Source organism: Narcine bancroftii, chromosome 7 (genome assembly GCF_036971445.1).
Source record: "Narcine bancroftii isolate sNarBan1 chromosome 7, sNarBan1.hap1, whole genome shotgun sequence".
NCBI classification, from domain to species: domain Eukaryota; kingdom Metazoa; phylum Chordata; class Chondrichthyes; order Torpediniformes; family Narcinidae; genus Narcine; species Narcine bancroftii.
Window position 1 is genome coordinate 83849000 of NC_091475.1, and position 25558 is coordinate 83874557.

At 43.0% G+C, this 25558-nt stretch overlaps 1 protein-coding gene across 7 annotated transcripts in view; it reads left to right on the plus strand.

Moving 5' to 3' along the window:
- The window catches only part of tbc1d4 (TBC1 domain family, member 4), a 240678-nt gene that overhangs the window by 183957 nt on the left and 31163 nt on the right, over positions 1-25558 (plus strand). For 5 of the 7 annotated variants that reach the window (XR_011341992.1, XM_069890555.1, XM_069890558.1 and 2 more), the window contains 4 exons: positions 15414-15586; positions 17819-18064; positions 20776-20937; positions 23552-23710. Coding sequence is in view for 6 of the 7 variants with exons in the window: in XM_069890555.1 (XP_069746656.1) it covers positions 15414-15586; positions 17819-18064; positions 20776-20937; positions 23552-23710 (740 nt within the window). In the remaining variant the exon portion in view is untranslated. The remainder of the gene's footprint in view (positions 1-15413; positions 15587-17818; positions 18065-20775; positions 20938-23551; positions 23711-25558) is intronic. The other 2 variants (XM_069890556.1, XM_069890561.1) reach the window with 1 other exon arrangement.

Sequence of the window (25558 nt, forward strand, 5' to 3'; positions counted from 1 at the left end):
TCGGACTTGTCAGCCACAAACGAGCCTGCAGCTGACGTGGACATTTACCCTCTCCATAAATCTTCGTCCGCGAAGCCAAGCCAAAGATAGATTCCCTCTTGTCCTAGAATCCCTTACCATGTAAAACATTCTTGGCATATCTATTATGTCCATTTTTTTTAGCATTCAAAATTTTTCTCTGAGTCCCACCCACCATCCTTCTGTACTTCAACGAGTATAGTCTAGGGCTGACAAATATTCCTCAAATACTAATCTTTTCATTCTTGGTATAATTCGAGGAAATCTCCGAACCCTCTCCACCGGCAGCACGTCTCTTCTCAAATAGGTGCCCAGAACTGTACACAGTACACCAAGTGAGGTCTCACCAGTGCCCTAGAGCCTCACCCTTACATCCCTGCTCTTGCATGCTATTCCACTAGATATGAATGCCAACATTACATTCAACTACTTAACCACCAACTCAACTTGACTAAGGGAATGCAGCATGAGGATTCCCAAATCCTTTTGCACCTCTGAATTTTGAATTTTTTCCCCCATCTAAATAATAGACTGGTTGTCTTATTTTCTCTACAAATTAAAAATTTTTAATTTAGGCATACAGCATGGTAACAGGCCCTTTTGGCCCACGAACCCATGCTGCCCAATCACATCCGATTGACCTACCGCCCCCCCCCCCCCCCCACCCAACTACATTTTTTGAACAGTGGGAGGAAACAAGGGCCATCATGGAAAACCTACCCAGTCACGGGGAGAACATACAAACTCCTTACAGACAGCGTGGGATTCTAACCCTAATCCCAATTTTTGGTGCTGTAATAGTGTTGCGCTAACCGCTCCACTAAACGTTCTGCTCTGCATCTCTCCGCAGCCTTTCTGTATCCTCAGCACCACCCACCCTACCACCTATTTTGGTATCATCTGCAAATCTAGCCACACAATCGTCTATTCCATACTCCAAATAATTTATATACAACTTAAAAAGAAGTGGCCCCACTACCGACCCTGCTGAATATACCTGTAACTGATAGCCAACCAGAATAGGATCCCTTTATTCCTATTCTGTTTCCTGCTGACCACCCAATGCTCTATCCATGCTAGAATCCTTCCTGTAATTCCAAGGGATCTCATCTTGTTTAGCAGCCTTATGTGTGGCTCCTTGTCTTTTGAAAGTCGAAATACACAACATTCACTCCATCTCCCCTGTCTATTTTAAACTTGTGATCTCTTCAAAAATTTGTAATAGGTTTGTCAGGCATGATTTTTCCTTTAAGGAAACCATGCTGACTTGGGCCTAACACGTGAGATCGAGGATGAGGGAGCAAAGGGGAAACAAAATTGGTTCGTTGGCAGTAGTAAAGGGTTGTTTTTCAGAATGGAGGTCTGTAACCAATGTTATGCTGCAGGAATCACCAAACGGTCCTTTATTGTTTGTCATCGGTATTAATGATTATAAATATTGATGCCGTCTGGCTGGAGATGGCCAAGATGGAATATGTTGTTCCTTCAATTTGCAGGTGGCCTTGGTTTGGAAGGCCAGGGTCAGATATGTCAGTGTGCCAGTGGGGTTTAGAATTAAAATGATTGGCAACTTGGAGGTCCTTGCTGTTGCAGCGTCCAGCCTCCTCAACGTTGAGGAGGTGTAGTCACGAACACTACAGAATCACAAGTGAATTGTTGCTTCATTTGGATGGAATTTTTGGAACTCTGAATATTGATGAGGAAGCGTAGCACTTCTTGCCTTCACAGGGATTGATATGAGTGGGAACTTCATATGTGCATGCAGCTCATATGCAGTTCTAGTTGCCTTGTTTTTGGAAGGATGTCATTAGGCACAAGAAGGTGCAGAAAAGAGTCACTGGAATGTTGCTTGGAATTGGTGGGCATGAGTTATAGGAGAAACTGGATAGGCTGGGTCTTTTATCCCCAGAGTAAAGGAGGCTGAAGGTAAACTTTCAGACGTTTAAAAAAAATTACGAGCGCCATAGATAGGGTAGATAGTCGCAGTATTTTTCCAGTCTAAAACCATAAGGCAGAGATTTAATAGGGGAAAGATTAAGAAGGCATCTGGGTGGCAAGTTTTTCCATACAGAGTGAAGTGCCAGTGGAAATGTTCAAATTTATTGTCAGAATACATACATGACGTCACATGCAACCCTGTGATTCATTTTTCAGCGGGCGAGGCAATATTTCTGGTTTGTAACTGTAAACTGTATTCAAGATGAAAGGTATCTTTAGAAAAATGAGAAATGTAAACGAATTGACTATTCAATACAGAAAAAATATTTCATAATAAATGTGCAAAGTTAGAGTTATTTTTTGAATATTTTATTTTAAATTTCATACATGTAATATTCATAATCAATGTAATAGTACAGATTGTTAAAAGAAACTGAATAAAGGTACATACATAATGGTTTTTACCCTCACCCTATAACCCCCTCACTCTTTATATACATATCTACAAATTCTTCAGAAGCACTCAAGAGGAGACTCTCACAGGTCTAGGCATAGAAAGGATATCATTACATATTTAATCCCATTATTTGGGTGTACGGATGCCAAAATTTCAAAATAAAGTAAGAGTTCTTAAATGAGTCTCTGTTTGAGTCTTGTTGTTTAGGAATCTGATGATGGAAGGGTAGCAACTGTTCCATCTATACCTCTTTCCTGATCGCAGCTGCAAGAACAAAGCATGTCCTGAGGAGTGCAGATCCTTGATAATTGCTGCAGCTCTCCATCTGCAATGCTCCCTGTAGATTTTATTGATGATGGAAAGAGTTTTGCCTGTGATGTACTGGGTTGTGTCCACTACCTTTTTCAAGACTTTCTGCTTAGAGTTATTGGTGCACACATACCAGGCTGTGATGCACCTGGTCTGCACAGTTTCCACTATACATCTGTAGAAGTTTGCCAAGGTTTCTGATGTCATTCAAAACCTCCGCAAACTCCTGAGGAAATAGAGACGCTGACGTGCTTTCTTCACGATGGCTGTATGTTGGGTCCAGGAAAGGCCCTCTGAGATAGTGCCTCCCAGGAATTTAAATTTGCTCACTCTCTCCAGCCCTGATTCCTCCAGTGATCACTGGATCTGACACATCTGGTTGTCCCTTCTTAAAGTCTTCTGTCAGCTCCTTGGGTTTGGTAACATTGGGTGACAGGTTGTTGCCCATCTCCTGGGCAAAGTGGAGATTCTAGGCAAAAATAGAGACAGCATTCATAGAGGCAGGTAAAATTATGAAATATAAAAGATATTTGGATAGGTTTATCGCTAGAAAAGGTCGAGAAGGATATGGGCAAAATACACACATGTGATTTGCATAGGTAGGGATCTTGGTTGGTATGGACGAGTTTGGACAAAGGGCCTGTTTCTGTTTTTGTTAATTGAATGGCTTCATCTACATTAAAGCAGATACATCATTCTCTGCCAGCACTTGGAAAGGCAAGTTATTACCAGTGTGCTGACAGTATTCTCACTCATGCAACATAATTTTATCATGGCAGAATATCGCATGTTCTTTGTACACATCAAGGACTTGCAAAAGAAAACAACTGCAGCAGATGGTAGGGATTACTCCTGTCAGGCACCATGGCAGGCTTGGCATGTAGCCACATCAGCGCTGTCTTATGGCCGGTCCATTGTGGCTGTCAGAACATGAGGACAGCAATTTATTTTCTCCATGTCACACACCAATTCCACCAGCTTTGCAGTTCCATTTGATTTAACTAAGGTCAAATCATTTCAGATGGAGTTACTGAACAATGACTGGTGATATTGTGATTCATGGGGCCTGTATTAGCCTAGCATTGTGTCATTGACCTGATCTTGCTTTCGAAAGCTCATACTGCCAAGTCAACTGTTGACACTTCCAAAGTCTGTGTTAGTTCCTATTTTCTGCTTCCACTGTTACTGTGAATCTTCCATTGCATGCATGTGCATCAAGCTGCTATTTTCTTAACTACCAGAGCATCCTTCGCTGATCCTGGCAATGGATGGTGGGAGGGGAAAGGGAAGGCTGCATGTCATTGAGCAGAATCTTGGAACACGTGTACCCTGGGCTGCAGTAGTTGTATTTTTTCATAAAGAAACAGAAGGAACAGAAACAGGATTGGAATGCGCAGGCCCCAAGCCTGTTCTGCCGTTCAGTAAAGATGTGGTTAATCCTGTTTCTCTGTTCTTTTACATAGAGGAATTTCTCCTTTTCTCAATCTTAAATGAATTATTGTTGGCCAAACAGTTCAACAAAGTATTCCATGATTTATGAGTGTTCACAAACTTTGCAATAACACCAATACCTCTTAAAGTACGTATCATCTATTTACAAAGTTATTTGTCGTTGTCACTCTCTTGAGAAAGTGCAAATTGTGCTGAACTATGCACAATGCACTTTGTCTTTGCTAAACCAAGTGCTTTCCACAAACACAATCCTTTTCTAACTTGGGGATTGTCTGCAGTCCAATGGTCCGATCTAAGATCGGATCAGTCTCTGATCTAAGTCAATGTCAATGTCAATGGACTAATTAGAGTTGGTAAGGAAGAAAGCCTGTAGGTTCTGAGCTCTAGTGCAGTACACAGAAGTGCTGAAGTTGTTCAGCAGGTCATGCTGAAAGACAGTCGAAATTTCAGGCTCGAGACCTTCCTCAGGAATGCTGAAAATCAGGCAGATGCCCTGAATGAAAAGGTGGGATGGGGAGGGGAAGAGGGAGAAAAACCATCTAACAAGTAAAAGATAATAGGTGGATACAGGTGGGAGGGTAGCTGAGACACTATGGCTCTATGGCCTCTCAGTCCCAATTGTTGTTCCCTTCTATTGACCTGCCTCACCTCATCTCTGTTCTCTGACCGCAGCATTCCCTTCGGCCCAGCCTTGAGCTTGACTTTGTCACTGTTTCTCCATCATTTGAGACTGTAGGGCTTCAGCTGCCATGTATCCTGAGCTCCAGCACTCCTTCCCCGAGCCTCCTCATGGCATCGTAGAGACATAAAGCGTGGAAACGGGGCTTTCGGCCACACAATGATCAAGACCCCTGTTTACATTCATCCCACTCTCCCCGCATTCCCCGAAAACCCCAGATCCTATCGCTCCTCTACACACCAGGGGCAACTTACATCGGCCAGCTAACTTTCTAACTGACACATTTCTGAGAGAACATATGGAGGAAACCCATGCAGTCAGCGAGGAAATTCCGCACACGCAGCACCAGAGATCAGGATTGAATGTTGGCCACTGGAGCCATGAGGCAGGAGCTACACCAGCCACACCATTTTGACACCCAATCAGGCCTTCTAAATCTAGAACTGTTTTTGCTTATCTGTCCTATATATGAATTTAATTCAGATAAGTGAGATGTGTGGCATTTTGGTAAATTAAACCAACAGGACCAACACAGTAAATGGTCGTGCTCTACAACTAGGGACATAATTCCTTGCAAGTGGTGTTGATGATAATGAGTTTATTGTCAGCGATGTTATACAATGTGGCAAAGTTCTTATTTATTGCAGCCAATCGCATTCTTGTAAAGAAAAATTATAATAGTAAACTAATTGAATTAAATTAAAAGGAACAATGCATAATACAATACAATAGATAATAAATATTCACAGTAATTCGAATGCAAAAGCAAAGGGACTTGCAATAGTGCAGACAATCCTTGATTAGTGTACGTCGAGGTTCAAGGATCTGGTAACTATTGGGAAAAAGAACTGTTCTTGATCCTCGAGGAGCTGGTTTTCAGGCATCTCCATGGGTGTATCTAGGACACATGCCCTGGGCGCCGCTTGCAGGGGGAGGGTCACCACTGTCCTCGCCACACCTGCCCAGTATCAGAGTCCATAGCCCAACCATGAATCTCCATCCCAGGGGTGCACTGCTGCTAGGGCTCACTTGAGCATCCTGGAGCTCTGCTCCTGCATTTCACTGGGCCACTCTGGACTGGCATCTCGTTGGGCAGCTTCAGGGCCGCTCTAGCACCTCGCTCAATGGGAAAAATTGGCCATCTTCCATACCCACAATCCTCCATGCAGCTGGAACTGTTCTGCCAGTGTCAGGGAAATGCAGAGCAGTTCCAGCTGCATGGTGGATTAAGGGTAAGGAAGATGGCCATTTTGCCCGTTGACCCACATTGAATGAGATACTGGAGTGGCCCCAAAGCAGCCTGACAAGATGCTGGCCCGGAGCAGTCCGGTGAGGTGCTGGAGCAGTGCTCCGGTAGGACTGCACGTGGGGCCAGCGCTATCATTAGGCGAACAAGACCTTAGAGGGGGGTGCCAGTGACCCTCTGAACAATCGCAGGTAAGATTTTATTTCACCCTGAAGTGGTAGCAATGTTTATGCTTGAATCCCGTAAAGTGCAAGGGTGGAGATTTTGTGAGTTGAGCAGGGAAAAAACACCTGCACCTGACTTGCCCAATGTTTATCTTCACCGGGAGAGTTGGAGTTTTCATTGAAGTAAGCGGGGAATTGCAGCAGTGAGAATTCAGGAGGTCATTCCAACCCCACCCCCATGTCCATGTTCTGTTCCCCACTGAAGCCAGGTAGAATTATTCCAGGATGAGAAAGTTCAAGTACAGGCTGCCCTTCTCGGCTTCTCAGTCAGGCCAGTTCGGTCCGGCCTTCGGTGCGGGTGGGGCGATGTTCAATCACCACCAGTGTGACGGTAGTTACCAGCAGTTCAGTGTTTGCAGTTCTCTGAACAGCACGCTCCTGTCACCGGCTCTGGAGTGGCTGCACGTCAATATACTGTATATTCAACACACTGGTTTCTCGAACAAAGCAAATGGGTCTAATCAAATGGCAGGCGCAGAGGATTTAAACAGAGGCAGGGAAGAGAGCGAGGGAGACCGCTTCTCCCTGTTTAAATAAAACCTTTTGCCCATCCCACTTCTAACCCTGTTACAATGAACCTGGCTGTGAGGAACAGTGCTGATTTAGGGAACAGGAACAAATACACAATTAGCCCAATTGTGCGTGAAAACTGCCCAGCAGTCGGCTTTGTGTGCCATTTCTTAATGGGTGGCACAATTTTGGTGCTTACCATAGGTGCTATTTTACCTAGATGCACCACTGGCCTTCTCCACCTTCTAGCTGAAGGTAGCATTGAGAAGAGGTTGTGACCAGAGTGGTGGGAGTCTTTTATAATGTTGACTGCCTTCTCGGACCAGCACCTCATTCAGGTGTCTGCAATGGATGGGAGGTTGGAGCTTGTGGGCTCTAGCCTGTGGTACAGGAGCATCAAAATCAGGACTGCCAGACTGGGAAATAGTTTTCCTTCTGCAGGCTGGGAAATTGATGAGTGGTCTGTAACTGAGTAAATGATTCTAAAATATTTATATACATTTACTTTAAATTGTACCTGTGTGTATATTTGTGATTATTATGTACTGTTCATTGTGTGCCTCTGTGTGGGCACTGTAGTCTGGAGAAATATTGTTTTGATTGTATTTATACAGTCCGATGATAATAAACTTGAACTTCTGATGGAGCTGGCTAGGTTTAATTCCTTCTGCACCCTTGTGTGATCCTGGGGGAGTCGAATTCCCAAACCAGGCTCTGATGCAAATAGCCAGTATACTCCCCATAGAGCATTTGTAGAAGTTTGATACTATCCAATGAAGTGCCCTATCTCTTCAGGCTCCTGAGGAAGTGGAGGCGTTAGGGTGCATCGATGCGCTGGCTCCAGGAGAGGTCTTCTGAAATATGGATTCCTATATTCCCACAATGGGAAGGAGGTGGAGAGGGTTAGAACCTTCATGAAAAGTTCCATGGCCCCTTCCTTAAAATAGGAATTGATTTTCTCCATAACCAACCTGTGGAAGCACTTCATCTCCACGGCACAGGTAGATAGCGTGAGAATAAAGGCATTTGCTATGTTTGCTTCAGTTGTCAGGGTATTGGGCACAGAAGTTGAGACTTGATGCTACAACTGTACATGGCCACTTTGGAGTATTGTGTGTAGTTTTGGTCACACTGATTTAGGTAGCATAGCATTAAGCTTGAAAGGGTGCAAGAAAGATTCATGAGGATATTAAAGGGACTGGAGGGCTTGAGTTATAAGGAGAATTGGCTAGGCAAGGACTTTTTTTTTCTGGACTGGTGGAGTCTTAGGGTTGACCTTAAAGATGTATATAAAATCATAAGGGCATGGATAACAGAAAAGATCAATCTTTTTCCCAGGTGGAGAGTCTAAAACTAGAGACTACAGCTTTAATGTGAGAAGAGAGAGAGTTGAAAGGAACATGGGTGGCACCTTTTTCACACAGAGAATGGTGCATATATCGAACAAGCTGCCAGGGGAAGTGGTACAAGCTGTACAGTCATGATATTTAAAGGGACATGGACCAAACAGGGCTACCTCAGATGGGCAACAGTTGGTATGGGCAAGTTGGGCTGAGAGACCTGTCTCCATGCTGGATAACTTTCTGACTCTTCCTCCTTACTTGGCTTGGAATCAGATCTTACTTGGTTTGTGATCACGCGCAGTCCCTCCTTGGTCTATTCTATGAGAAACACACCATGAAAGTGAGGTGCTCTGGTTTCAGTTAACTGCATGGCTGTGGATGAAGGGGACTGTTGACTTTGGAGAGGATTAATCTCTCAGTTTGCGTGCTGAGATGGCTGAACATTCAGGATGTAAGTACGAAGGAATGTTGAAGAGTGCTACAAGTTACGGCTTGTTCTGAATCGTGGTGAAATGATTTATTTCAAGCAATGAGCAGATGGGGACTGCAACCCCAAGCCTTCAGAGTGCAGTGGTCTTGTCATTGCTGTCACTGACCTAAAATGTGCTTCACAACTAAAGTAGCCGATTTCCATGGCTCTGCGTCCAGCTCAGTTTGGCAAGTGTCAGGGTGCCTTGGTGTTTCGGAGCAGCCACCAGCTGCCTGGGCATGCTTCTCTCTTAAAGGTAACTCCTTCTGTTGTTTGCCCCGCAGACCGAGTTTGTACTTCCACAGCTGGTTTGAAGGAAATTGAATTGAATTGCTTATTGCATTTAAGATGACATTCTCAAGCGTACTGAGAAAAACTTTGTCATCCAGGCAAGCCAGCTCTTACTTTTCTTTGAGTATTTATTATTGATTTTTCAAAGACTCGTATAGATTCAGACAATACACTTTCTTTAAATACTTATGTATAACATACAGAGCCCGTTTCTCCCCTCCCCCTCACTTAACTAAAGCAGCAAGCGATTCTCAGTTTGAAACAAGCATGATCAGGGAGTGTTGTTACCGGGATCATTCAGTGATCAGAGCAATAAAGCTCCAACACCTCATCTGAGTCACTGGATCAGCTGATTTCATAGTGAATGACAGGCAGGCTTGACCATCCCGCTCCTATCTTCTTGGGGTCTTCTCTTTGGACGTAAATGGTGAGGACGCTTCTGGGGAAAAAAGTAGCTCCATCTTCACCCCTCGTTTCTCGAGGTCCCTATTCATCTGATCAGATGCTTCAAGGCCATCAGGAGATCCTGGGAAAGACTTTCTTTTTCAATCTTTTCATTGGCATTTGAGAAAAAAATATCAGATACATATGACACAAAGTTCAGGTAAAAATAAATGAAAATGACAGATAGTGAACAACAGTAAACAAGACATGTATGATCCATGTTGTCAACAAAAAAGGAAAAGAAAAACCTATAACAAATATAATTTCAAACCCCCAACCTATTATCAGAGCAATTACAATCAAAGCCAGGCTTTGAACTACTAATAGTTCAAGAAATGAAGGAAAAGAAAAGATTTTTGATTTTTTTTTAAAAAGCAAAAATAATTGATCAATAAATTTTGAAAATAATTGAAAAAAGAACCCCAGAGAGAAAAAAAAACTAGTTTTAGTAGTTAAGCACATCATTTTCTATGGAGAGAGAGAGAAGATGCCATCAAATCTGATGACCATCGTGTCTGTGTGGGAGGGACAACCTCTCCACCACTGCAAGATGAGGCTTCTAGCAGCGGGGAAGCAAAAGCAACTACATGAGATTAAGATGGAGTCAACATTGTCCATTGGTCCACCCTTTCCAAAAAATAGCAATAAAAGGGCTTGGAGAAAGCGTTATATCAAGAATTAAAGATAGTGTATGTGACACAATATATAGAGGTGTCTGGGAGATAAATTGGGAAAGGTTTGTTAGAGGAGGGCTCACAAAAAAAACTTTAAAACACAACTTTTGCCGGAGGTTTTGCAAGTGCTCAGACTCATGATGGACTGTTATTTGAAAAAGGCAACAAATGTAACAACAGGCAGCAGCAGCTTGGAAAACAGAACTTATTGTCTGGAAGGTCATCTGATCTTTGCAGGCAGAGAGCAGAAAAATAGCAGGTTTGCTCTCAGAGAGGAGGGAGGGAGAGAGAGAGAGGAGAGCCATAGACATCTATTCCAGAGGGACAAGCTGGCAAGCTTTGGAAGACGGCCAGGTCAAAAGAGAGGACTGACTGTCTGGTGTTTCCTTTGGAATAGGAGAAACAGAAAGGAACTCTGTGGTGACCTGAAACAAGAAAAACTCTCGCTGAAAACCAACAAGAACCTTTCTGAGTGGTAACCAATGACCTGTTAAGCACTAAAGCCTAGTGAACTTTATTAATGTTAACTTCTGTGCACAGTACAAGAATTGACTGCAACCAGTGAGATTGGACTGTGATCCAAAGAACTTTGCTGAACTTACACACACATTGCACACATGTGCACTTAGAATTAGAAGGGGGTTAAGTGAGCCAATAGAGATAAGTTAAAGTTTGATTCTATTTTCATGTTCAAAGATAATTAAAAGCAACTTTTGTTTAACTAACCCTTTGTCCTGGTGCATATCTATTGCTGCTGGGTTTTGGGGACCTCTGGACTCGTAACAGTATACTAAATACCTCTTTTCCTGTAGTTACAGTGAGGGACCTAGCCAGAACATAAGATATAAAGAACCTTCCTGAATTGCTCACTTATCACATTTAGAGAACATGTTTGGGTAAAATTTAGGTCATTGAACTTTGGAATAGAATAGAATGGAAAGACTCTTAGCAGAAATTTCAGATCTTTGCAACAAGATAGGGATGGAGGAGATGGTTTTGATATAACAGTAATCAATTTAAAATAGTTCTAGGGGGAGATGAAGAGATTTTATCTTCGTCCAAGTCTTCAGCAATCTGGAAAGTTCCAGCTGAGCAAGCTGTGAGACCTGAATGCATTTATAATTTTAATAGGTAGTTAGATAATGATGGGGAAGGTTCGGTGATGCAGACAGGAAACTGGGATATAGTGTAACTCTTCACTGAGACCCAAGAGAGGGACAACGATGGTGAGTTCACTGGTTGACGAGAAACGATAGAATTGCCACTCAGACATTCCTATAGCCCTGATTATTAGCCACTCAAGAACAACCAACATAGTGAGCAGAGATAATGATTAATTAACTGAGATTGATTGCGATGAGAGTTGTAAAGTGATCCAGCAGAGAAATGTGCTGTTCAGCCACCTATTTATGCTAATTCCATATAAATCCTTTTATTAAATTCTCTCCACATTCTCATCACTTCTACCATTCACCCACCTGCTGGGAGGGATTAACAATGGCCTATTGACCTACCAACCAGAATGCCTTTGGGTAGTTCGATGGATCTGAAGAATGCAGTCACGAGATCCTATGAACTCCACATAGGATTGAACCTGGGTCTCTTTCGCTGTGAGGCAGCAGCTCTACTAGCTACAGCACTTTAGGCTGAATGTGGCCACCTCTTGGTTTACCCATAGCTTGAAGATGAGCTGCATACGGTTTGTGATTTAGGTAAGACCAGACATGGGAGTGGTTGAATCAAGGATAGGATAGGTGGAAGAATAAAATGTGCAAAAAGAATGCTGGATTGTAAGCAGGGATTCGATGGGCCAAAAGTTGCATATCTTTGTTTTATGGGCTTGATATTGTGTACGTCTTGTTAGGTCTGCTTTGTTCATGAATGAGTGAGACAAACACCAGACTGAGTCGAAATCAGGGTTCTTTGTTCTTTATTACCGGATTGTAACACTTGCAACTAACCATGTTAGTCGGAGAATGCATTCTGCCGTTATCAGCAAAATGGTGATTTTTTATACCCTTGGATACGTGCTTAGAACATCATCATATCATTACTTGTCCAATGACTAAAACTGTTGCTATCCTTTCCCTGCTAGCTTCCTGCCTCTCAATCCATCAATGTCTCTCTTATCTTGTAAGTACAAGGATGCATTCACATCTTGTTACAGCCCTGTACAGGGTAACTCCTTACACATTCCCATCTCATGATGTTTTACCTTACAGTCTTTAGAAATATCTGTGATGGTACATAGACAGGAAAAGATGGGCTGCATGGCCTCCTCTTGTTTCTCTGGTGAGAAACCATCTGGAACAGAGTTGTGACTGAACTTCAAATTGACTCGTGATAAAGTAGCCATTTGTTGTCTCTTCCCGAAAGCAGTGGGTATGGTCTCTGAGGCCAAAACAACAGATAATATCATGTCACAGGTGGAAGGAAAGGCATCCTCCATGAGGAGCCACAACCATTGATCTTTTGTGAGAGTACGTACCAGCTTAATGATACTAAAAAATACAAGCACTGATTGCTTGGTATTTCCTGTGAACATTTTTGATAAAGTCTATGAGGAACTGCAGAGACCATTGTTTGAGCAGCTATGGAACAGTAGACTGTTAGGTTCTCATAGAGATTATATTTCCCCATTGCTTAACAGTCTACTGTTAAAAATTGAAGGAAAATGGCTCATTCTTTTCCCCAAAATGTACTTTTTATTCACATTTTACAATGAATAGAATCAGTGCATGTACTTCCCATGTGCATTGTACCATCAATCCCAACACCTTTGTTTCCTCTTTGAACAATACACCCATGAAGTTGTTGTGATGCTTTTACACAGGGCTCAGTCCCTCTGTGACCAGTGGTGGCAGACCTCTAGATTGTGGTCCTTCCCCACAGATCCTTTGCAATGGGTCCACTGAGCTTTAGCCCGTACCCCAACACAGACTCCTGCCTCCTTGCAGACATCTCCCAAGCCAAAGAGCTCATTTCACCGAGTTAATGACCCTTCAATGGTTGTTGATGTTTTTCTCAGTTTGTGTCACTGGGAACATCCTTTAGATCACAGAGTCTACTGTTCCACAGCTGCTCAAACAACATCTACAGTCCTTGACAGACTTTATTATATCAAAAATGTACGCAGGAAATACCGAACAATCAGCGCTTGTGTTTCTTAGTGTCATTAAGCTGGTGCATACTCTAACAAAGGATCAATGTTATTCATGTTTCCTGTTTAAACAATAGAGCTTTACTATGTATTCATGCAGTTTGGAAAGTGTTAGTCATGTGCTTTCATTTTTAAAGAAATTTTTAAAAAATCAGAAAATATATTACAGGAAATGCAATAAAATCAATACTCGTTTTTGACACCTCTTGCCAAATAGTACCATGGATTTCCCTCTGCAGACTCTGTTGATGAAGCCTTCTCTTGCCAGTTAACATGATTCATTTTTTTCCCCCCTTCTGTCAGGATGTTTGAATCTTTACCCTCTCATAACTTTGGATGCACTCAGTCGGTGTGTTTTTTAGGGATATTGGTCGAAGTTTTTGACTAAGGGGCGCTGAAGATATCAGAGCTCTGCATGCTGAACCTAAAACAAAACTGTGCCTGGGGACAAGTCTCTGAGCTGGCTTGTCATTTCCTTGCAGCTGGAAGAGAAACTACAATGAATGCTCAGAAGCTAATTGCAACTTGAGGTGGATCACTTGGAAATTAATTCATCGTGATTTTATATTCCCAAGGCAGTGAGACAACACCTTTAAAATAGCAAGCAGATGATCACAGTGAGAGAAAGGTCCCCTTGCAGTATGGTGCTATGATATAGCTGGCTGAGGTGAAGATCCATTCTCGTTTTCAGATCTCAACTGCTGTTATAGAATGATGGAATCAAAGAGTTACATCCTGGAAACAGGCTCTTCAGCCCACACAACCATCAATCACCCATTTATACTAATCCTACATTAATTTTATTTTTCTCCCCACATTTCCCTCTTCCCAGATAACACCACTCAACGACACACTGAGAATGATTTGAAGTGTCCAATTAGCCTACCAGCCCACATGATGAAACCCACAATGTAATAGGGAGAACATATAAACACCACACCACACCAGGGCTTCTGGAGCAGTGAGGCTCCATCGCTACCAGCTGTGCCACTGTGCTGCCACCCATTGCTATTGTAATGCAAACCATTTTGGTAGCAGCCCCATGATCTGCTGCATTTGGCACTTGTCTCCAAGTAGTGAATTCAGAGGCCAAGGGTTGGATTTTGAAATCCAGGCAGAGGATCCAGGGCCCAAGGGACAGAGCTGATTAGCGCATTGTGATGGTGCAAAAAAAAATCTTCTCCATGTGGTGCTGAGCTGTCCACTTTGCACAGAGCAACAAGTGACTTGTATGAGAAAATTAACTCTGGGGCCCACCCATCTGTTCTGATCATTCACTTGATCCTGGAGCTACTGTTTATTTTTTTGAAAAACTATGCAACCCCTTTTCTCATGTGCCACCAATGCACTCAATACTCCCAGCTGAGGTCTGACTAGTGTTGGAGCATGACATGAAGTATTAAATGCTCTGACTAATGCAACCTTAACTAACCATTGAGAGACTGTCCTTGTCATATAAATAGTGGAACCATGATGTAAAACATGGTAAACTTCATGGGAGAGGGGCAATCTCAAAAATTTGCATTTATTTACCATCAATAGTTCTCTAAAGGCTCTGTGGTTCAATCTTGAAAACCAGGGAATGGTTTGCAAATAGTCAGATAACATAGCCATGACTCATCTCAGTGATATGTGAGGAAGTGTTCTATTCCACTTTGACTGTAGGCAAGTTACAAGGCTGCATACTTCCAAATACTCTGCAAATTACGTGGAAAACTTCCTTGCCAGATTTTTGATGTGCACTCAGCTCTTGAACATAATATTGAGTCATGACTATGTGTACTTAGCCACTTGGATGATTTCTGTAGGTGGATCAGGTTGCAGGGGTAGGGCTGCAAATCACTGTAACCTGACATTGAGCTGGAAAGAATGAATTTATAGGACCAGTCTATTAACCTTTATTGCACATCATCCTAACAAAAGTGCACATTGGTTGTTCTTTCATGTTCTGTTGATGATCCTTTGCAACACTAATTTCTGTGTTCACACAGCTTCTTCCCCTCAGGTCTATGGATAAACATGTATCCTCATCTGCTCCATAATGTCACACAAGCACTATCAGTCTCTACTAAAACTTCTAATGCAGCACATTGTGTGACTTCTGTACCCATTAGCTGTCAACGCTGGAGAAGCTAACAGCTCAACACTCTTGAGCTATGTCCCATGATCTGAGTATTCTCTCTCCCTTTTATGCTTTAGTGATGGTGATGGCAGGAGAAGGGCCTTCTCTGGATACAGCACCGACTCATTGAGTGGGACAGCAGCTGTGCTCACTCCACGTCGAATATCCTGGCGCCAGCGTATCTTCCTGCGTGTTGCCTCACCTATGAACAAGTCACCAGCTGCCATGCAACAGAAAGGAACATTGGAAGGTATAGTGTTTACCACAGCAGTTTAATAATAATTATACCAAGTTGTAGAGGGATATAACACAGAACATTTGGCCCACTAAACCCATTCTGATCATCAAATATATATATATATATATATATATATATATATTCACCCTAAATTAATTCCATCTTTTAAACACTCTGCATTCTCATCTACTCCCCAGATTCTGTCACTTACCTGCACACAAGAGGTCATTTACAGCGACCAATTTACCAACCAGTCACTTTTGGGTTGTGGGATTGAAGCCCATGCAGTCACAGGGAGAGCATGCAGACTCCACACACACACACACACACACACACACACACACACACACACACACACACACACACACACACACACACACACACACACACACACACACTTCATCTGAGGTCAGGATTGAGCCGTGTCTCTTGCACTGAGACAGTGACTCTGCTTAGCAGCAAGACTACACTTGCACCTTAAAGCAGGAACAGTTGGTGTTTGGTTCACCGACGAGACTTCAGGCAGTGAGCTCCATAGATAGAAATACAGAGTGAACTGAAACAGGATGAGTGAGGTAGAAAAGGTTAGAGAAGGATTTGGGATGTTGAGAGCTTGAAGCCAGTGATGGAATGAATAAAATTGTGGATGAGATTTAAAAACAAGAGTGAGCATTTAAAAATGTGAAGTTGGAAACACAGAGTTAAAGTTCAGGGTAAGATCAGAATCATTCAGAAATAGAATATGGGATGCATTTATCAGGACTGGGCATTATTGTTTCTTAATCATCCCTAATTGAACTCAAATTGAGTGGCTTGGTAGATCATTTCATAGGGCATTTAAAGTCAACTGGTTTGATTGGAGTAACACAAATACCAGAATGTGTAAGAAGGGCAGACTCCCCCTGAAGGAAATGAGTGAGCCAGGCTAATCATTGAGCTTTAGTTGTCATAGGGATAGTTATTCACTGAATTTCCACTGGTGGCGAGGATGAAATCTGTTGCATTTTCCTGTCATTACAAGAGAAATTCGTAACTAACTGCACTTCTCCGCTGGGTTTTATTTGTTGCGGTACACGTAGGATGTCTAGCTGGACTAGTCACAAAACAAACTTAGCTACTACACCTTGGTATATGTGACAATAACCTTGAACTTAAACTCTGTGTGTTGGGAAGGGATCCCTACTTTTATTCAAAGGAATGAGCATTCAATTTTTAAATTTCAGGTAAGCCACACATCTGGCATTCTCCTGTGCACATTCATCTGCCCACCTCGGTTTCTTCTTCTTTTTCACCTCTGCTGTTCCTCCCCTTCCCCACTTGGGTCCAACTGCCCATCGTTTGGTTCCACCTATCGCCTACCAGCCTCTGTCATACCCATCTTTCCCACTGTTGTAATCTGGCAATCTTCTCTTCCCTCTCCGCCCTTTTGCAGGGTCTCAACCTGAAACATCGACAAACGTCTTTCATCTCCATAGATGCTGCCTGACCTGCCGAGTTCCTCCAGCATCTGTTTTTTTTTGTTCCACTCTCCAAACTGATCTTGACACTTTCTAACTCAATCCAATATTTTCTTGACCTGTTGCTCCAAGGAAGATGACCCCATTTCCTCAAATCTTGAGTCATTCCAAACAAAGTTTTTCACACCCTTCATTTCTTTTCTAACACGTTGCAATGGGAATTGTATATAATAATTGGGATGCTGTCACTCTGCAAGTAAAACGATAGAATATTGACGAAGGGAATGATCTTGCTTGATTCTCCATATGGCCTAGAGGGGGCCATTCAGATCATTGGGTTTATGCCATCTCTCAAAGCTCCCATTCCATCATCAATTTTCCCTGAAATATATTGTCACCACATTTCAATCAGCAGACTAGGGGCAATTTAGAGTACCTAAGACCTGTACATTTATGGGGTGTGGGAGGAAATGGGAATGGCCAGAGGAAAACCTCACAGGCACTTAGAGAACATGCAAGCTCAACACAAGTAAAGGATGATCCTGAGTCAATGGATTGGTGGGGCAGGAACTCCTCTCGCTTTGCCTTTGAGGACCTTTGTGTGTCTTGTGCAAAAATTTACTTAGGATAGAGACCCTTACTGGGTAAATTCCACTTGGATTAAATGAGCATGACAAAGGGCCTCTCACATTAACTGCATTAGACTCAGTGGCTAAGGACACAAGTCTCTGCTGTCATTCCCTCAACCTGGATGCTTGACCTACGATTGGCTTTTCCTTCTCCCTAGATCACCTTGAAGGAATTGAGTTGCCTCCTCTTTCTCCGCTTGCGCCGGCTGTTGAGGAGGACCCCTTGGCCTCTCTGTTGATAGCTGATGACATGCCCAATGGAGAAAAGAGAAAGCATTCTTCAGAGGACCTTCGAAACATGTGGAGAAAAGCCATCTGCCAGCAGATCCTTTTGCTTCGGATGGAGAAGGAAAATCAAAGATTGGAAGGTTTTTTCTCTGTTACTTTCCACAGGCTTCAAGAAGGCAAATAGGATCTTGACCTTCATTGTTAAATTACATTAAGATCAAGGAGATTCTGCACAGGGCACTCACTAGTGATGCTGACCTGGCATACTGTGTCCAAATCTTGTCTACTTACAGATGAAAACAGATCTACTGGCGTCAGAGGTGGTTCAGAAGAGTTTCTGATGAAGGGCTTAAGCCCAAAATGCTGGTTATGTGTCTTTATCTGTGCTGCATAAAGTACACGGTTTGACCAGCTGAGTTCCTCTAGGATTGTTTTTATTTCAGCCATGGTGTGTGCAAACTTTTGTGTTTACTTCAGAGGAGTCTCCCCAGGTTGATTCTAGAAATGAGGGGGTTAGGTTACAAGGAGAGTTCAGTAGCTTGGGACTATATTCATTAGAGTTTAGAAGCATGAGAAGGATCTTGAAGAGACCTATAAAATTATGAAAGGTATAGCTAAGATAGAAACAGGGAAATCGTTTCCACAGCAGATGAGACTAGAATTGGGTGACATTTCCTCAAAATTCAGGGGAGCAGATTTTATAAAGGGGGGAGGAACTGCATCGCCCAAAGACTAGTGAATCTGTGGAACTCTGCCCAATGAAATAGGGGATGCTGCCTTATTAAATGTATTTAATGCAAAGCAAGATTTTTGAATAGCTGGGGAATGAAGGGTTTTTGGGAAATGGGAACATTAGCAGAGCTGAGTCCACAACCAGATCACTCACAAATGTTAACTAACAGAGCAAGTTCGATGGGCCAGGTAGTCAACTCCTGCTCCTGTTTTCTTATGTAAAACACCCGCCATGAGCATTACTGTATGTACTCGTGCAATAGTCAATCCTGTGCAATAGTTGACTCCCTTTTTTTGTTATTGCACAAAAGTCATGTGTTTTCCATGTGACCCATGTAAATGTCAATCCCACCCATCCAAGTCCGCAGCACCCTGACCTCAAACCCTTGGCTTTTCCACACACTCATCCACCCATCCAAATTCATGATGCTCCAACTGCCCACCCATCTGAGGTCCCAATGATCTGGCTGCAAACCCTTGCCTCAGCCGCCCGCCCATCCGAGCTCTCGGTGCCCCAACTGCTTGCCCATCCGAGCTCCCGGTGCCCAAACTTCCTGCCCGTCTGAGCCTCCGATGCCCTGGCCATCTGCCCATTGGAGCTCCTGATGCTCCATCCATGGATCCTCACCCATGACTGCCCACCCACTAGAGCTCCCGATGTTCCCAACTTACCACCTGGTCCTGGCTATCTGAGTGCTCAATGCCTTGACTTACTGCAGTCAAAAGTATGATCCCAGTAAAAGTCGCCCCCCCCCCCCCCCCCCCGGCAAATTTGACCTGAAAAATTGATCCAATTGGTCCAATGAATGTGATGAAAACAGGAGCATGGGGAGGTCACGAAGTCCATATTGACTTCAGGAAAGTAATACTACAGTTAATATAATCTATTAATCCTGTCAGCCATCTTAAGGGGTCATCATGGATTAGTCACGGTTTATTTTCATCTCTCTGTGGCTGAGAACTTTCAGGTTATTGGTGCTTCCTGGCATTGATTCAAGTTGGATGTTGCTGAAGCTGATTCCGATTCTTCAGATTTGGGCGCACTGGCAGTAATTCCCCATGTAGGATGAATGAGCAGAAGCTGCAGAGTGCAGGGCAGGGTGTGAGAGGAAGAGGAGGGATTGATGGGTCTCACAGCAGGGTGCCGGAAAGTGTCATACCACAGAGAAAGACCCATTTGCCCACCTGTGCAGAACAATCATCACGGCCAATCATTTGCCGGCACATAGTCCACCGCCTTCTGTGCCTTGGCGATTCAAGTGTTTGTCCAGATTCTTCATAAAGGTGGTGAGATTACCTGCTTCCAAGACCCACTGAGGCAGCGCTTTCCAAATTCTAGCCGCCCTCCGGCGGACAAGAATCTTCCTCAGATCCCCTCTGAACTCCCTACCCCTTACTCTAAACCTATGCCCCCAAGGTTCAGGTGCCTCAGCTCTAGGGAAAGGTTTCTGGCTGTCTGACCTGTTGCACCATTCATGGATCATCATCTGGTTCCCCCCTCAAGCCTCCTTTGGTCCATGGGAAGTGAACCTATCCTCTCCAATCTCCAGATCTACCCAAGGTGTACAGGGATCTGCATTCTGATGCTTCATAAGGAATGATGCTGATGCCTCGCTAGAGAAGGGTCTGGTTAGACGTTGTCAACCACTATACAACAAGCTGCTGAGGAGAAGGAGAACAGATGAATCACTTCTGCCTGATTTGCACATGAACTTATTGAACTTATCAGAATCTAATTCCTGGATCTCCCCATTTACTCACGAGAGGGAAAAAAAACAGAAATAGAGACGCAAATGCAGGTATTTGGAACAAAAAAAAAACACCAAACTGCTGGAGGAACTGAGCGGGTCAACTGGTATCGGTAGCGGCAAAGGAATGGTCAATGTTTCATGCTGGGACCAATTGTATTTAGTTTATCACTGGGGATATCGTGGAAGAAAGAGAGGAAGAAAACACTATTCAATTAGAATGGGGGATTTAGAATGAGAAGGAAGTTATTTGTTGAAAATTACAGAGATATTTGCAGCCAAAATTGGCAATTGTTCAAGCAAGTGTGTTCAGTTAGTGAGAACAACCTCCTGGATTTAATAGTATGCTGCAGTGTGGCCTCTGAATGACTAATGTGATGGATTTTGTTTCAAATTTTAACTTGTAGCGAGTAGAGATGAACTTCAGGCCAGAAAAGTGAAACTGGACTACAAGGAATTTGTCCTTTGCCAGAAAGAGGTTTCCGCTGTTTGGGACAAAATGCTGAGCACCCCAGGAAGGGTAAAGGTCAAGGTTGACATGGAGAAGGTTCACACAGCACTGAGTCAAGGTCAGTGCTTGGTTGCCCTCTGCTTTTCTCATAATTGCAGGCTCCTAACTGGATGGATTCTCCTCAGCTGTCAACAGTCATTATTTGCATGCCCACATTCACAGACTCATCTTGAAAATTGGTGGAAAAAGAACTACTAAAAGAATTATTCTTTGTTATTATCTCATTGAAAATGTCTGACAACCAATTTTACATCCATGCCAGTTCTGTAGCTCCATTTTATGTGCTTTAACTTTGTGCTCTAACCTCTTAGATGATACTTTATCGATGCAAATATACCACATCCACTGCCCTCCCTTATCTATTTTACCAGTTACATCCTCAGAAAACTGTCAATAATATTTCCTTTTCCTAGATCTATCTTGATATTTTTTTTTAGTCCTGTTAATGCTTAGAAGTGCTCAGTTTTTACATCCTTTCTCATAGACTCTGGGTCCTATCCTACCACAAATGTTTGGATAACCAGTCTATAGTTTACTTTCTATCTTTGTACTTCTTTAAATAGTACAGTTACATCTGCCACCCTTCGATCTGCAGAAGTCATTTTTCACATCTAATCTATCACATTTTGGAAAAATGTGTCCATGGTCACCTTTAAATACGCGGCCCCAGAAAAATAATTGGGTTTTGGTCTATTTTTAATCAGCTTGTTAATATTCATTTCATTTCATTCCCTTCTTTTCCGTTGGGTTCCGATTCCTAACCAGTTCTGGTAAGTAATTTATAACCTCTACTATGGAGACAGAACCAAAGTATTTGCAAAATTATTCTGTCAATTCCTACTTCCTTATTATGAATGATTCTGTCTCTGTCAATTAGCAACCAATATTTGTCTTCATTAATCTTATTTAAAAATAAACTTAAAAGAAGCTTTTACAATCTTTTATGTTCCTTGCAAGTTTGCTCTTTCATTACATATCTGCTAACTTAATCTTTTAGTCCACTCTTTGCTCCCATTCATGGCTGCTACACTTTCTGGCAATTTTATGCAACCCTGTTTTGGATCTAATACTGTCCTTATTTCATTTGCTTTTCCTTTTGCCTTTTTAAAAAAAATATTTTATTTAATACAAAACCACTAGCAAACATATCACTGCATTTCAAACTTAATCGAAATACATGTGGTATTTTTTTCCTTTTGTCTTTTTGTGTCAGGAAAGAAAGTTGCAGTTCCTTCATTCTTTCATTAAACTTCAGCCTGGCCTTTCCTCTATCAAAGGTTCAAAGGTTCCTTTTATTGTCAAGTAATAACAAATTAAAATGGAATATACATTTAAATTGAAATTTAGACATACATCCTGGTAACAGGCCATTTCGACCCATGAGTATGTGCCACCCAATTTACACCCCATTAACCTACACCCTCAGTACGTTTTGAATGGTGGAGAAAACTGGAGCATACAGACACAGGGAGAATGTACAAATTCCTTACCGACAGCTTGGGATTTGAAACCTGGACCGGTTCCAATCGCTGGCGCTGTAAAGGGGTTGTGCTGTCCGTTACGCCAATCGAGCCGCCCATGATATGCTTCAACTTTTATCTGTCGTAAGGCAGACAGAGTTCCCATGCCCAATGCCCCTAACAGGAGAAAGAGAAGCAAAAGAGAGTCCCTTCAGAGTTACTGAGTGTCCAAGGATTCATCTCCAGCTCTCCTGCAGCCGTGCAGACTCCAGTTCAATCTATTGGCAACTTGAGCTCCAGGTCCAAACCTCTGATACGACCAAGAACCCTCCACCATCTGAGGCCCCTTCCGGAGCCCTTCTTGCCTTCAGCACCATTTCGAATCCCAGTTCTGAGACCTGGTTCCATGAACCAGTTGTGAGCACCCACAGCCTGTGTGGGTCCCTTAGCCACTGAGCTTCCTGATGGTCCACTGCCATCCTGAAGGATTGACCCCTTCGGCTTCTCCTTCTCAACAGGGGTATTCTCCAGATTCTGCAATTCCTTGTGGTACACTGCTGAGTATAGGCACTGCCAATCGTGGGCACAGACCCCGGGTTGCAAGATTTCAATTAAAAACGCCATTAACAAGCAGTTTAAATGGATACTGACTCCTTAATGGAGCTACCAGTATCAGAACCCTTCTGAGCAGCACTGTGTCTCCGCTCACCTGGGTCAGCACAGGCAGCAGCTCCAGCACCATTGTTGTGTCATCTGTAAATCCGATGACATCTTTGGGGCAAAATACTCGTATCTGAGTAGTTGTCTTTATAAGGAACCAATGGATTCTATTTTCTCTCACGGTTACGGACAGTGAATTCCAGATATTAAATAATCTAAAAAGATAATTAGTTTTTCACATCTTATTTTTCTAGTCTTTTACATCTGTGCCCCTTAGTCTTTGCACCATTTGCCCATGGGAACAGTTTCCCTTTAGTTTATCTGCCCCAGACATATTCTTGTACACAACTGTAAACCAAATCTGAACACAAGTCTAAAAGGAAATTTATGCTGCAAATACTTTGAGCATGTGTCAGCCTCTTTTGTGACAAGTTACCATATGCTTATAGCTTCAGTGACTGAACTGAATTATTATTTGATGGTTGAAGTGGCTGAGTAACTTGTACTGTAGGATTCAATCTGACCTTAAGGAGGGTGTCCTTGTGTGACCAGGTGTTCCGAAGTGTCGACGAGGAGAGATTTGGCAGTTCCTGGCTGAGCAGTATAGATTGAGGCATCGATTGGCAGAGAAGCAGCAGCCAGGAGACATCTCGTACAAGGAGCTCCTGAAACAGCTGACCACCCAGCAACATGCGATCCTGGTCGACCTTGGTAAGAGAAATTACTATATGATTGTGTAGAAACACAGTGATACAATTCATCTGATTCAAGGTGGAATTTGAAGGTATATAGTGAGCCATTTTGCTGAATGAAAAAGATAATAAATTCCAGAGTCAACGAAGAGAACCTTCCAGAAATAGAAATGGTTAGTTAAAGTTTCAGGGGCTTCAGGCAGGATATCAAAACTAAAGAACTTAAAGTAGGAAAGGGAGACAACAAGTAGATAAAGAGGGATAAAATGAGAGGGGCAATTGATCTGGAGAGGGGCCAAGGAGTGGAGTGATATTATCTTGGATAGAAAAGGGTGAGAGAAGTGGAGAGGCAGGTCGAAGAATATACCACAGTAGAGAGAGGGGAAGAAGGGTTAGAGACGAAAGTAAGCAGAAGTAGGTAAAGAAGAGATGAAAACAGTGGAACCTTATGGTGATTGGTGGGGGGGGGGGGTGTTACCTAAAATTAGAACATTGAATGTCCTGTTGTTGGGTTTATGGCTAACCAAGAGGAATGTGAACTGTTGTTCCTGAAGGTTTATGTTTGGTGTCACCCTGGCAATGGATGAGGCCAAGGTCAGACATGTCTGCATGGGAATATTGAATGGTAAGCTACCAGGAGTCTGGCTTGGACCTAGGGACAGAGAGCTGGTGCTTGGCAAAACATTTGCCCAATCTACATTGGTTTCACCAATGCAACAAGTTTACACTGTAGGAGATTAGGTTGGATGATGTGCGTGTAAATCTCTGCCTCAGCTGAATGAGCTGACCCTGGATGGAGGTGGGGGGGGGGGGGAACATTGGGGCAAGTTTTGCACTTTCTGTGATTACTGTGGGAAGTGCCTAATATGGTAAAAGAGTGGGTGGGAGGGAAGAGCGGTCTAAGGCATTCCAGAGAGACCAATCCCTGTGAAAAGTAGATAGGCGTGGGGTGGGGAAGATTTGGTTGGTGGTGAGATTGCATTAACATTAGGAAGAGTATTAGAGGATGATAGAACACTACAGCACAGATAACAGGGAATTTGGCCCTTCTAGTCTGTGCCGAAACATCATTCCGTTAGTCCCACTGACCTGTACCCATTCCATAGCCCACCAGACTTCTCCCATCCATGTATCTATCCAATTTATTCTTAAAACTTAACTGTGTACCCATATTTACGATGTCAGATGGCAGCTCGTTCCACACTCCCACCACTCTCTGAGTGAAGAAGTTCCCCCTAAACTTTCCCCTTTCACCCTAAAGCCATGTCCTCTTATATTTATCTCTCCTAATCCAAGTGGAAAGAGCCTACTCGCATTTACTCTGTCTATACCTCTCATAATTTTGTAAACCTCTTTCAAATCTCCCCTCATTCTTATACACTGTAAAGAATAATGTGCTAACCTGTTTAATCTTTCCCTGTTACTCAACTCCTGAAGACCTAGCAACATCTTAGTGAATCTTCTCTGTACTTTTTCAATCTTACTGATATCGTTCCTGTAGTTTGGTGATCAGAACTGGACACAATACTCCAAATTTGGCCTCACCAATGTCTTATATAACCTCACTATAACATCGCAAATCCTGTACTCAGTACTTTGATTTATGAAGGCCAAGATGCCAAATGCTTTCTTTACAACACTTTCTACCTGTGACACCACTTGCAGGGAATTATGTCGCTGTATTCCCAGATCCCTTTGTTCCTCTGCACTCCTTGGTGCCTTACCCAGCTTGGTTTGTCCTTCCAAAATGCAACACCACACTCTTGCCTGCATTAAATTCCATCTGCCATGTTCCAGCCCATTTTTCCAGTTGGTTCAGATCCCTCTGTAAGCTTTGAAAACCTTCTTCACATCCACAACGCCTCCA